This window comes from Ceratotherium simum, chromosome 24 (genome assembly GCF_057802395.1).
Source record: "Ceratotherium simum simum isolate JZ-2026a chromosome 24, ASM5780239v1, whole genome shotgun sequence".
NCBI classification, from domain to species: Eukaryota; Metazoa; Chordata; class Mammalia; order Perissodactyla; family Rhinocerotidae; genus Ceratotherium; species Ceratotherium simum.
This window is the reverse complement of record NC_141923.1, coordinates 39,523,457-39,537,626: the sequence shown is the minus strand read 5'-3', so window position 1 is coordinate 39,537,626 and position 14,170 is coordinate 39,523,457. Positions and strand designations below refer to the sequence as shown.

The following is a 14,170-nucleotide window of genomic DNA, read 5'->3' as shown; positions in this document are numbered from 1 at the left end:
AGGAAGGTTCTCAACTGTCTTGAGAATGGTTGAACAAATGAATTACTTCTAATAATACTGTCTTCTGTGATTTATCAAAGTATATGAATCCTTTAAAATATGCTAAAATTATGCAACTATTGATTTTACTACTTTTCAAGGCACACTGAAGCCAAGTAATAACTGTCAGATTAAATAGGGGCAGTCTATTTGGATGTACTGACATTTTAAACTGTGCCATTAGACAAGAGGGATCTTAACTGAAACAACTCAGTGTGACTTGGTGGCTGCGTTGGGTTGTTTCTCTTCTAACAGTGACTGGTTTCCCCTAGGAAAGCTACTTCCCATTAAATTCTCATTTATTGTCAAGATAAAGTTTGATACAAGGGTTACAATATTAAAATATTAATTTAGACTGTCTTCTGATTTTTCCTGGGTGCTAAAAGGAAACTACTAATATTTCTCACAAGATCTTCGCAAATATACATTTAAATTTTAATCTTAGAAATGAAAGATCATGAAGGCACATATATTCTAAGACTGAGTGAGTTTAAGTGATTGGTCATCCACCTGGAATATGGCAACTAAACTGGGAGACTAGCTGACTAGAACTCAAGTCTCCTTACTACTGATCTAGCATTTTGTCCATCATACCCCACCTTCGCTACCTCCGGTGTGTACCCAAACTGTGGAATCCTTTGATCTTCACATTGGCTTCTAGGGGTGGAACCTCCAGCTGCATTCGAAGAGCTGTGACCAAGATCTGTAATTACTTTGCATGTGTCCATCCTACGTCATCTGAGCAATCGGTACAAGTTTTCAGATGACTTCTGCTGTATGCTTTAACTCTGAGAGTATGACGATGCAATTCCAGTCAAAAGTGAATGGAATTTATTTTGCGTATATAGGAAGATGATAAGTGGGAAGAGTAGGGAAACTTTATTTGGACAAATAAACATGTGAAAAAACAGGAACAATTAAGGTGTGATAAGGAGATACTTGCCTACCAGATAATCATACGCAACAAAGGGCAGAGTGGCTGCGAGCACTGCCTCTGTAATGCAGACCTGGTCCGAACCCAAGTTTCGTTATGTGTGACCTAAGACAAGCCACTGAATCTCTACCAGCCTAGTTTCTGTATTAGTAAATGGGAATAATTATAGTACTTATATGTTGGAAAGAGTAAAAATTAAACATACTAAGATTATTGGCCTATTAAATTCACAAATATTAAAAGAAGATTGATGCCTAGTATTAACAATGTTATTCTGAAAAAGGGCACATGTAAACTTATGTTGGTTATAGCTCATTTGATCTTTTAGGAGAAATAAACTAAAAAATAATATAAACTATAAAATGTGCATACTCTTTGACTTGGCAAACCCCATTCTCAGTGTTTATCTTAATATAATCATTAGGCAACTTAAATATCCAATAATAGAAGATGGATAAAATATAGTATGATATATCCTTTCAATTGAATATGAATGTTTATGTAGTATATATTTACAACAAATATATGGTCATAAAATCATACAGAATAAATGTGGCAAGCTATATTTCTGTGAGTGGAGGGATTATGGGTAATTTATTATATTTTCTTTTTTTAGCTCTTATTTCTAATTTTATACAACAGTTATGTGTTTCTATTAAGTAAACATTTTTAGAAACAAAATGGTTATATAAATACTTTTCTTCTAACACTTGTTCATCCTTAGTAGAAGTGATGGTAACAACATGCATAAAGCTATACTCTGGTCACGAATGTATTCTCTGCTATTTGCCCACAAAGGCAGTAAATCCAATTCTAAACAGATAGGTGCTGATCAGTTTAATCAGGAATAAGGTACCAATGGAGCCAATATGTCCCTGTATCAATTTATGTGTAGTTATTGATTTTAGAGTAAGATTTTTAACCAACATGAACATTCACTTGAAATTATTCTATGGCACATAGAATGTACAGGCCATGGAGAGTTGACATCATTAATGTCAATTCATGATTTATTAGTAGTTAATGGACTAACTAGATCTTTGCTTTTTATCCTTTCTACTGTTTTCCATCCTCAAACCAGTTATGTGACTATTAGCACATAGGGAATATGAATTTTATTATAAAATATGGTAAGAGTTTTAGATTCTAACAAGATTTTATGACCAAATTCTATTGCTTTCTTTGTTGCCTTCTTGAACCCACATCCTCTTAGCCTAAATTAGATTCACTCCCTGCTCCCTTTTTAAAAAAAAATCTAAATAGGAGCCGGCCCAGTGGCCCAAGCGGTTAAGTGCACGCTCTCCGCTGCGGCGGCCTAGGGTTCGCCGGTTCGGATCCCGGGCGTGCACCAGCACACCACTTGTCAAGCCATGCTGTGGCGGCGTCCCACATAAAGTGGAGGAAGATGGGCACGGATGTTAGGCCAGTCTTCCTCAGCAAAAAAAAGAGGAGTATTGGCAGATGTTAGCTCAGGGCCGATCTTCCTCACACACACACAAAAAAATCTAAATAGCTCCCTATCATATTTCAAGCATCATCACAATTCGGAATCATACGTTTATCTCTGTGGTTATTTAGGTCTTTCCTCCCCCATTAGACTCTGAGCAACGTAAGAGCAGAGATTATGTTTATTCTTATTTACCACTTCATAGCAATTATTACAGCACCCTACAAAACCATGCTTCCCTTTGATGTGGATGCAAATTTTAAAGGATGGCTATTTTCCTATTTATAAATTCTACCATAGTATAATCCTTCCTTAATTTATATCTTCCATGTCTCAGAGATACTCCAGCAGAAATTAGGGAAGTGAGGACTTCCTCAAGAAAGTTCCAGAGCTAAAGAAATGAGGCAGAATGCTAATGTGAGAAAAGAAGAGAGTGTTGGAAGGTCTCAAGAGAGATCAAGATTCAGGTAAAGCAAAACTAAGAGAAAGCTGCCAGATTGTACAGTAATGTGTCCCTCTCCTTGACTCCAGGACCAGGCCCAGGAGTCGGGCATGAAGCAGCATCTCAGGCAATGGTAGTGAACAACTAGAGGATTCTCTTCGTTACATAAGAATCTTTCTTTTTCTTTTCATGTATTTACTCTGTTTCTCCACGCTCTTGTGGCCTTCTGCTGTGCCTAACAGGGATGCCCACGGTTATTTGGCAGTACTAGTAAGAGAGCTGAAAGTGGCTTTTCAGTACTTCATGGTAATATTGTTATTAGTGCCATCCAGTGGATCCGACTCCTAGGGACCCTGTGTACAGCAGAGTGGACCCTACCCAGTCTTTGCACCATCCTCTCACTTTCTGGCGCTATATCAGACAATGCTCCACTGCCATTCACGGGGTTTTCATGGCCAATTTTTTCGGAAGTGGGTGGCCAGATCCTTTCTCCTAGTCTGTCTTAGTCTGGACCTCCACTGAAACCTGTCCACCATGGGTGACCATGCTGGTATTTGAAATATCAGGGGAACAGCTTTCAGCATCACAGTAACACACGGCCACCACAGTATGACAACTGACAGACGGGTGGTGTGGTTCCCTGACTGGAAAATGAACCTGAGCCACAGCAGTGAGAGTGCCGACTCTTAACCACTAGACTGCCAGGGCTGGCTTCATAGACTAATAATGAATCCAAAATCAAAAGCTACCAGCCTGAGCCAAAAGACAGGCATCTTTTAGGCATTATCGTAAAAAACAGCAAAGCAACGGGAAAGTGGGTGGAGGGTAGACCCTGGAAAAAAAAATAAAATATAACAAACACACACAGTCAAATAATAATGGCAAGAACAGAAATCACAGGAATGGAAACATCTTTTTAAAAAAATTTCAGTTTATAAAATCCAACCATCTGTGTCACCCTACCTTTGTCTAGTAAACTGCAAAAGTTGTAGGAAGCACTATAATTTCATTCAAAAATAGATTTTTCAATAGACATTTCTGCAGATTTACTCTAGTGGGAGTTTGAAAACAGATCAATCAAGGCAGTTCAGAACAAAATAACAGGTTGGATACAAACACCTACTCACTGTCTGCAGCATGTGGATTCATTCATGATTTAATTTTTTCCCCAAAGTCTAAAATACATTGGTGCATTTGTGTTCAGTATGTATGAATATAGAAATATTTTATTCATCCAAATTACTCTCCAATTGAGGTTTTATTCTCATCTATATTTAAAGACAACAGTAACCACTGGATGCCAAGCAAAGACTAAGATTAAAAATGGTGCCAGGCATGACCTAGTTCTCATAGTTTATAACTGGTAAAGGATGAAATAAATTATCACCACAATAGACTAAATTATTTGCTAGCACTTATTATTGCTTACCTTATTCAAGCAGTGTATGGGTACTTTTCATCCTCCAGCCAACTAAGTAAGGTAGAGGGAGGTCTCATCTCCAATTATCATGGTCTAGATAAAGCCAGGCTACTGAGCAAGTCATCCATGGCCCAATATGGACAACTTCTTCTCATTCTTGGATTGTAGCTGTCAATTGATTCCTTAGTCCCTTACTCAGAGGCTAGTGGCAGAGTGGTGAGAAGAAGAAATACAAACTAGCCCACACCACTGCACTAAAGTAATTTCAACATGGTACATAATATGAATGCCCTTAATATTACTCCTAGAGAGAGGCTTGGGTCATTCAGGATTTAATTTAGTCATACAATGCTTCCATATCATTACTAGAGAAAAATAGTACTGCCTACTACCTGAGACACAAAAAGTTTACTGATAATTATATTAGCTAATAATAATATAAACTTTGCATTGGAGCACTCTTAAACTATGCCAAAAGCCATGACAAACTATATATACACTTGAATGTTCTGAAATACTGTCACAGAAAATATTAAAGATCTCATTTATTTATAATTTTTCTAATAAACCCTTGAGCATTATTTTATTTAATTTCTGATACATGAAAGGAAAAATAAAACTGAGGTTTCAGATGAAATCTACCTTTACAGATAAGGCCTGTAGGTCAGCTAGAAAAGATAAATGTCAATAATAACTCTGAATGCTTCATAATATTTCAATGGGTAACAACTGAGGGACACAAGTGGACTTGACAATAGTTAAGTTCCCTTACCATGTTTGGATACAGGTAGAAAAGTCAGTTTTCAGACATTTGGGGCATGATGCTTTCACACAACACGCTGAAGAATAGTTCCTTATAAGGAAAGACTAAGCATAGTCTCTCTTACTCAACAAGCAGGTTACTTGAAGACCACAGGAAAAACATTCCAGTTGTTCCCTGGGCATGGCCCAGCTTAGCCTCCTCAGGGATTCTGAGTCCTCAGAATTTTTTTAACATGGCATTTGTTTTATCACCGTGGAAAAACCAGTTAGTTTCATTTGTAAAACTATAGTACTTAGATGTACTAATAAAAATTGTTAGGGCACATGAGAAGATGTTCAACATCACTAATTATTAGGGAAATGCAGATCAAAACTACAGTGAGATATCACCTTATACCTCTCAGAATGGCTGTCATTAACAAGACAAAAAATAACGAATGTTGGAGAGGATGTGGAGAAAAGGGAACCCTCACACACTGCTGGTGGGAGTGCAAACTGGTGCAGCCACTATGGAAAAGAGTATGGACATTTCTCAAAAAATTAAAAATAGAAATACCATATGATCCAGCTATCCTACTACTGGGTATTTATCCAAAGAACACGAAATCAACAATTCAAGGAGATTCATGTATCCCTATGTTCATCACAGCATTATTCACAATAGCCAAGACATGGAAGCAACCCAAGTGCCCATCAACAGATGAATAGATAAAGAAGATGTGGTATATATACACAATGGAATACTACTTAGCCATAAAAAAAATAAAATTATGCCATTTATCTGACACGATTGGACGGACCTTGAGGGTATTATGTTAAGTGAAATAAGCCAGACAAAGAAAGACAAACACTGTATGATTTCACTAATGTGTGGAAGATAAACAGGAACATGGGTGAGAAGAACAGATTAGTGGTTACCAGAGGGGAAAAGGGTTGAGGGGAGGGTGAAAGGGGTAAAGGGGCACACATGTATGGTGACGGATAAAAACTAGACTATTGGTGGTGAGCACAATGCAGTCTATACAGAAACTGATATATAATAACGTACACCTGAAATTACACAATGTTATAAGCCGATATGTCCTCAATAAAATAATTAAATAAAAAAAAAACCTAAGAGGACAGGCTAAGCTATTAACTGAACAAAAATTGTTGGGAAATAATTACTGAATTATTATAGAATTTTATTCTATAATTTTTTCATACAGAATCTCTTTTTTTTTTTTTAATTTTTTGTTTATTGCAGTAACATTGGTTTATAACATTGTAAAAATTTCAGGTGTACATCATTGTACTTCTATTTCTGCATGGACTACATCATGTTCACCACCAAAATACTAATTACAACCCATCACCACACACATGTACCGAATTATCCCTTTCACCCTCCTCCCTCCCCCCTTCCCCTCTGGTAACCACCAATCCAATCTCTGTCCCTATGTGTTTGTATATTGTTGTTATTATCTACTACTTAATGAAGGAAATCATACGGTATTTGACCTTCTCCCTCTGACTTATTTCACTTTGCATTATACCCTCAATGTCCATCCATGTTGTCACAAATGGCTGGATTTCGTCGTTTCTTATGGCTGAGTAGTATTCCACTGTGTATATATACCACAGCTTCTTTATCCATTCGTCCCTTGATGGGCACTTAGGTTGCTTCCAAGTCTTGGCTATCGTGAATAAGGCTGCAATGAACACAGGGGTGCATGTACCTTTGCAAATTGGTGTTTTCAAGTTCTTTGGATAAATACCCAACAGTGGAATAGCTGGATCATATGGTAGTTCTATCGTTGATTTTTTGAGGAATCTCCATACTGTTTTCCATAGTGGCTGCACCAGTTTGCACTCCCACCAGCAGTGTATGAGAGTTCCCTTCTCTCCACATCCTCTCCAACCCATGTTGTTTCCTGTCTTGTTAATTATAGCCATTCTGACGGGCGTGAGATGATATCTCATTGTAGTTTTGATTTGCATTTCCCTGATAGTTAGTGATTTTGAACATCTTTTCATGTGTCTGTTGGCCATCTGTATATCTTCTTTGAAGAAATGTCTGTTCAGGTCTTTTGCCCATTTTTTAATTGGGTTGGCAGTTTTTTTGTTGTTGAGATGCATGAGTTCTTTATATATTTTGGAGATTAAGCCCTTATCAGATGTATGGTTTGCAAATATCTTCTCCCAATCATACAGAATCTCTTGAATATATGTGTCTGAATTTAAACAAGATACGATATACAGTAGTACTCCAAATCATTCAGACACAGCTGTCATGTAACCTTCGTGTCAGGACCTGCAAGTCCATTTTGTACTACATTCTGCCTGTATCCTTTACCAGCAGGGAGTTAATTCCCTCCTGAAGCAGACAGATCATTGCATTTTAAAATACTTTGTCACCTGTCATACTTCTCCCCAAGTCTTCAATTAGCCAAACTAAATATTCATATTTCCGTTCTTCACCATATAACAAAGATTCCCAGCACTTCATACCACCACGGTTATCTTCTGGTAAGTGTACTGCCACTTGATAGTGTTTCTTGTCAAATATCCAGCTGGAAACTGAACACAATATTTTATCTATGATCTGATTAACATGGACGGTATCAGAATGATTCTTCATCCAAAGACAAGAGTGCTTTTAATGCATCTTAGGACCAATTCAGTTTTGTTTTACTAGATTCATGTGTGTATATTTACATGACATATTAACACAGCACATTTCACTGTGGAACTCTTCTTGGAAGGCTGGTGCCTTCACTCATCTTCAGCTGTACATCCTCTCAGGAACTTCTTGAAGCATTTAAATATTAAACCAAGAAAATGATGCCATGTATGAGAACGTCATCCTTGATTTTCACATTTGGGAAGACGAAAAAATATTTAGACATGCTTTCCTAAATTAAAAACAAAAATACAAAAGTAAACTGACTAAAAGGAAGTTACCTTAACTTGTAGAAAAAACTATATTGCCTACTGTATTTGGAAGAAGTAGAGTCCTTCTTTGACAGATTTGTTTAAAAAATAATCCAAGATTTTAAAATATTCAAAATCTCAATTTGTTTAAATTCTAAAGGCATAATTCTGCCTGAATGTTTTGCATAATTCTGCCAGAACTTCTCATGTAATGGCATCTTCCTACTGACACTTTATGCTTATTACAAAACACATGAAATGAGAAATGAAGAGCAAAGAGCTTTTTTCTACTGATTTTTTTCAAACTACATGTTAGAAAAAAAAGACAGGGGAAAATAAAAAATGGTAAGATTTTAAGCTTCATTTTATAAAATCAGCTGGAAAAACATCCAGTATGATGGAAAATATGTGGTCTACACAACATTATATAAGTTGTACATCTTTTCATATGGTTCCAACAGCTGAAAATGACGTCTCTAGCCATTTACTTCATTTGAATTATTCCCAGTAAAGTAATTTCAAACTGCAGGATAGATTTTTTTGAGCTTTGACCATCATCCTTTCTATTTTTTTCCCATAATCTCCTCTTTCCCTTTAAATCCTCACTCATTCCACCCATTTCTCAGTCTTTTAAATGCACAGAATGTTAGCAAGTAGCAAAGCCCAGAGGACGGATTTTGGTTATTAAATTTAAAAAGAATCTAAAGCAACTATAGTAATTAGTAGTCAATAAAATACTTTCAACTAAATAAAATTAATCTAGGTACTGTTCTATATAAAAAATATTGCCTGAGGCAAACTTTCATGGTAGAAATGCTACAATCTCCAAGTCAGTATTGATTTTAATGCCACAATTTGTATTAGAGAAAGCATTATTCACATAAGGCAAGTTAAGACTGAATTAAATCACAATGATTAATTTGCTTGTGGCGAAAGCTGAATTCAAAAAATCTATAAAGCTAAATATGTGGAAACGATAGAAGGAAATCTCAGTAATTGGGGCAAAGGTTTTTCTCTAATTAGCTGCAATGCATCATTAAATTCTATTGTACTAGCAGTTAAAAGAAATATAGCTGTTTTAGAACTAACAAGAGAAGAGAAGCACTAGAACAAAGACATTTGCCTTCATACATTATATATTTCAATCTTTCTCAGTATATACTCATAATCTGATAACAACCATCATTAATAATATATCTGAAAGAAACAATCAACAAAATGTGAAATAAGAAACATAAGATAAGACAAAGTATTTGGCTTCCTGAGGAACAGGAGGTCTAACAGAGGTCTCTGACATCAAATACGGGGTAACTGTTCAAGTTCATTCATTCAAGTTACATTCTCAAGTACATCTATATTTCTAAGATTGGACTACAATTACAGAATTTATATGATTACTGTCATCAACCTTTCATTTCTTTTTTCCACCCTTGAATTTTAACAGGCTCAATCAATTTCATTCTTATTCTCAAAAAAGCCTACAGTACAGATGAACAGATGATAGATAGATAGATAGATAGATAGATAGATAGACAGACAGACAGAAAGCTTTATTATGAAAGCTCATTGGCTGCTGTGCTGAAAATACACTCTAAAGAGACAAAGTTGGAAGCAGTTATTTGGCTACACAAAAATGCAGGTGGAACGTGATGGCAACTAGGACCAGGTGATAGCAATGTAGGTGGTGAGAACTGGAGATAGAGCCAACAGGTTTTAGTGCAGGTTTAAATGTGGGGGGTTTGGTCCAGCAACTAAAGGGTGGAGTTTCCATTAACTGCATTGGGGAATAATGTTGGTGGAACAAGTTTATGAGAGACGACTAGGAGTTCAGTTCTGGACAACTTCATTGGACATAAGTAAGCAGATAGATAGGAAAGTCTGTAGTTCAGGGAACAGGTCCAAGAGGAGTATGTACATTCAGGTAGTGTTAACATATATTTTTAAAGTCATGAGATTGAAGGCATCATTGAAGGAGAGAATATAGACAGAAAAGGGAAGAGACAGAAGAATTGAGCTCTAAAATATCCCCAAATTTAGGATTTTATCTTGAGGAAATTGTTTTCAAGAAATGTCCTACCAAATTACACACAGACCAGAATTATGTGATAGTGTCAGTCACTACAGCCTTTGCTAAGATTGGGCATTATCTTTGTCCATTTGACATTTACAAATGGTTTCTTGCTGTTTCAATATTTATTCATTACAAGTGAAAATAAGCTTTTTTTGTATGTTTATTAGTAATTTATATTTTTGTCTTCTATACATTTCCTACCTATGTACTCAGCTCATTTTTCTCCCCAGGTATTCTAATTCTTATTGATTTATAAAATCACTTTACATATTAAGGTATTTAACTTTTCATTTGTGATATTTGTTGCAAATGCTTTATCTCATTTTCATTTTCATGGTTTTTCTGTGAGAGGTTTTATATTTTTTAGCCAAATCTGTTTATGTTACTTTATTATGTATCCCATTACTTTAATAAGTATGAAGATAAATTAAAAGCATTCACATATTTTCTTCTGATAGTTTATGGTTTCTTATTTTTTACACTTAACTCTCAGTCCTTCTGGTATTTATGATAGGCCATGTCTCATTAAATATTTTCTTATATTTTTAGCTCATTTTACAGTTACATTAAATACTATATCAATTCCATCTTTGTGATATGTCCTTTAACTCTTATTAAGGTCTTCTCTATAGTAAAGTCTGGTTCTGAGATATGTGTTCCCTTTCTTTGCTTTGGCTACTAATTCTTGTGTATATAGTTCCATATTTTCTTATCGTATTTTAAAGTTATATGTTACATATACTATTTATTTATCAAATAACTGAATACCTGACAGGTATGTGGGTCTTCCACTCTGGTTATTAGGTTCTCTACTAATCCAGAGAGTTGGATGCCAATTTTTGTTTTCTTCTTGTTCAAGATAGCATATGGTGGGCCGGCCCCGTGGCTTAGAGGTTAAGTGCGCGCGCTCCGCTGCTGGCGGCCCGGGGTTCGGGTCCCGGGCACACACTGACGCACCGCTTCTCCAGCCATGCTGAGGCCGCGTCCCACATACAGCAACTAGAAGGATGTGCAGCTATGACATACAACTATCTACTGGGGCTTTGGGGGAATAAATAAATAAATAAAATTAAAAAAAGAAAAAAAAGATAGCATATGGTGTGTAGTCTAAGAATGCATTTTTAAATTCAGCCTCATTGACTATGCAATTAGTGGGAATCTCCTATAACCCCTCCCAAGCCTAGACCTTGGCATATGTTTCTTTATTTACAGTGCTATTACTGCTAGTTCTTATGCTTCTGGTTGGGGATTTTCTTAAAGGCTGGGAGAAATCAATATGGGATGGAGATTTTGCCGCCACATTAAGTTAAACTTTACATATGTTTTATACATGCACAACAAAACTTTATATTTGCCACAGTTGTTTAAATCTGCTTCTCCTATTAGTCAAAAACTACCCTATGGACTCCCCATCCAGTTAGGAGGCACATCCAAAACAAAAATCACTTTCTTTTATCCAAAAGCTAATTCTTTTTAATATTTTTAGTTATTTCTTTAAAAATCCTTTCATTTGAATTAAAATTTTATTTCACCTTTAATATTAGCCTCCCCATATTTTTCTTCCTATTACTCCATTTTCCGTGGATACTCTGCTAACCAGAAGTACATTTCTGTGACCACAAATGATGAACAAGCAAATAAAAAAAAAAATGTGGTAAATAATAGGAACCCAGAAATTGTTCCCTGCTACATGCCACGTGCACTTCCAGACACACCCCCTGTCTGTGTGTTATACCCTGACTACATCAGGAAGCAGGCAGCTGAGCAGATCCTTAGGGAGAAGCTAGTGAGACCCTAGTCAGCTCCATTCCTGAACCAACCCAGCAGCTGGGAATACAGAGAACAGCGACTCAAAAATCTGCCATGTACCAGATCTGTGGCATAGGCTCTTCCTCATGTAAAAGACCATTATTCCATCATTTTACTCATGTTTTCTGTTGGCTACCATGTGACCCCATTGCATCTTCTGGAAAGAAAAGCTGACTGAGATGGTGATTGACAAGGTAGGTGGTTGCCTCTTGATCTCAGTTTCACTGAATGTGGATCTCAGAGGACATCTTGCATTTGATGTCTTAAACACTGGCTCTCCCCTGCACCCCTGAGAAAGATTCTGTTCCTTCTTTGGATATCCTCCCTATTAACCACATATTGGCTCAGGTATACATTAATCAAATTCCACAGAAAAGTAGTTTGTCCTTTATCCCTCTGTGGTCACACATTCCACTTTAAGTGGCCAGTGAACTAGAAAATGTATACTGAATCTTGTAAAATATTGAAAGAGGAGAAATCTCGCCTTCTTTCATGATTCTTCCACATAGTTATCCTCGACTGTCTCACTTGCACTCCCTCTGAGGGCTTCTCTCCCTCCCCTCTCACATTCCATATCCATTCTCTACACATCCCTCAACCCTCTGCTCCTAACAACACCTGCTCTGGCTTAAAACTATCTACTTGTTATTTCATGAAATTCCTCTCACTAAACATTTACTTTGCTCATTTGTTTTTCCCCTTTGACACTGAAAGGTACTGTTGAGCAGGTCTTAAAGAAAAACTACAAGTCAACCTCATATGATTAAAAGAACAAACCAAATTTTGGGAAATGGCAAGGAAGGTAATATGCTGTCTCATCATATGTCAACAATCAGTACCTAAAAATAATAGTTTCCACTGATGCTCATAAAGTAAAATAGCTCAAGATCAGTTTTCTCCAAAACTCTCATGTGCAACCCGTATTTGTCATCCCTTATATTTGATGTGAATCAGCTGGGTGTAGGAAATGAGAATTTTTTTTAATTTGGTTTTGTTTATTGTGAAGAGGACTTTGTGTCCTTCTCTGCTCCTAATATGAGATAGACAGGAAAAATTAAAAGAGGTTCCATGAAAAGATAAGCAAGAAATTAGAGATGTCAGATAAATGGGGGAGGAGATATCCATTCTATAAATTTGCATAAGGCAAAGGGGAAAATAAAGAATTATAAGTTGCTTTATAAAACAAGTGAGAGAGGGGAGAAATTTAAGTGGAGGACAGCATAGAAGACACAGAATTTTTTAGTTTATACACAAGGAATTTTCTTTCTAAATTTTAAATGGGCAAAAAGTCAAAGGAGAAATCAAGAATAAAATCTAGCAGGAGAAATGGCAGCATAGAGGTTTAGAAGAACGCAGCAGATTCCTCTGAGTGGTAATGAGAGTGCTTTAGGGAAATGGAGTAATTAGTTGTTTTCAGGAACCACAATTTCTAAATTGAGTGTGATGACTAGTACTAATTGATGATTAATGGTTGAGTGCTTTGTACCTTCTAAGCACTCAATATGATTGACATGTCACTTACGAAATACAGAGTAACATTTATGAATCAATTATACAAGCAATATGTGAGTGGGAAAGCTCCAGGCACCTGAAGATCCTATTGAAATAGAAAATAAATAACAACAACAACAATAATAATAACCCATACCTTCTCTGTGTCAATGCCTTTTGACATGGACCATGTTGAGACAATATAATCCATGACTCGTTCACTAAGGCCTTTGGGGACCTGATAGAGTTTCAGAAAGTCCCGTACGTTATTCAGCATTTCATGGTATCTGTTGGTGTTGGCATACATTTGCTGGAAAATTGTGGTAACATTTCCAAAAATAGTTGCATAAAGAAGAGCTGAAAGAGAAGAAATGATGAAAATAAAACAAATATCCCAAGTGAAAAAAAATAATGTGACTATTGGCCTTGAAAATCAATGAATCATTTGACAGAGATGTCTTTATAAACTTTTACAGATTAATGCATGTTAAGCCCTGAGGAGAAGGCCTGCAATTTGGTATTCACTCAGTAAATGTTACCTTCAGTATGACAAACATGATTTTATGAGCATGCACCACTCTAGTCAATGTGCCAAAACAAGAGAGAGGCTAATAGATTTCATGAAGAATCAGATGACCCAAAGTTATACTTTGCCTAAGAAATTCTAGCCTTTTGACTAAAGTTATCTTCCAGCCTTGTCCTCCTAAATGCAGCCTAATCAATTTACATTTTCCGGGGATTGACCCCTGGAAATGTATGCTCTTTCCCATTGCTTGCTTCTTCCAGCTTTTGGAATACATCCCTACATAAATATTTTTGACAGAACATCAGAAATATAGGGA

General features: G+C 36.3%; 1 protein-coding gene across 3 annotated transcripts in view; it reads right to left on the bottom strand.

Moving 5' to 3' along the window:
• Positions 1-14,170, bottom strand: part of KCNH5 (potassium voltage-gated channel subfamily H member 5) — a 324,653-nt gene that overhangs the window by 108,554 nt on the left and 201,929 nt on the right. For all 3 annotated transcript variants that reach the window (XM_004426224.2, XM_087448404.1, XM_087448402.1), the window contains one exon: positions 13,486-13,685. In XM_004426224.2, the coding sequence (XP_004426281.1) occupies positions 13,486-13,685 (200 nt within the window). The remainder of the gene's footprint in view (positions 1-13,485; positions 13,686-14,170) is intronic.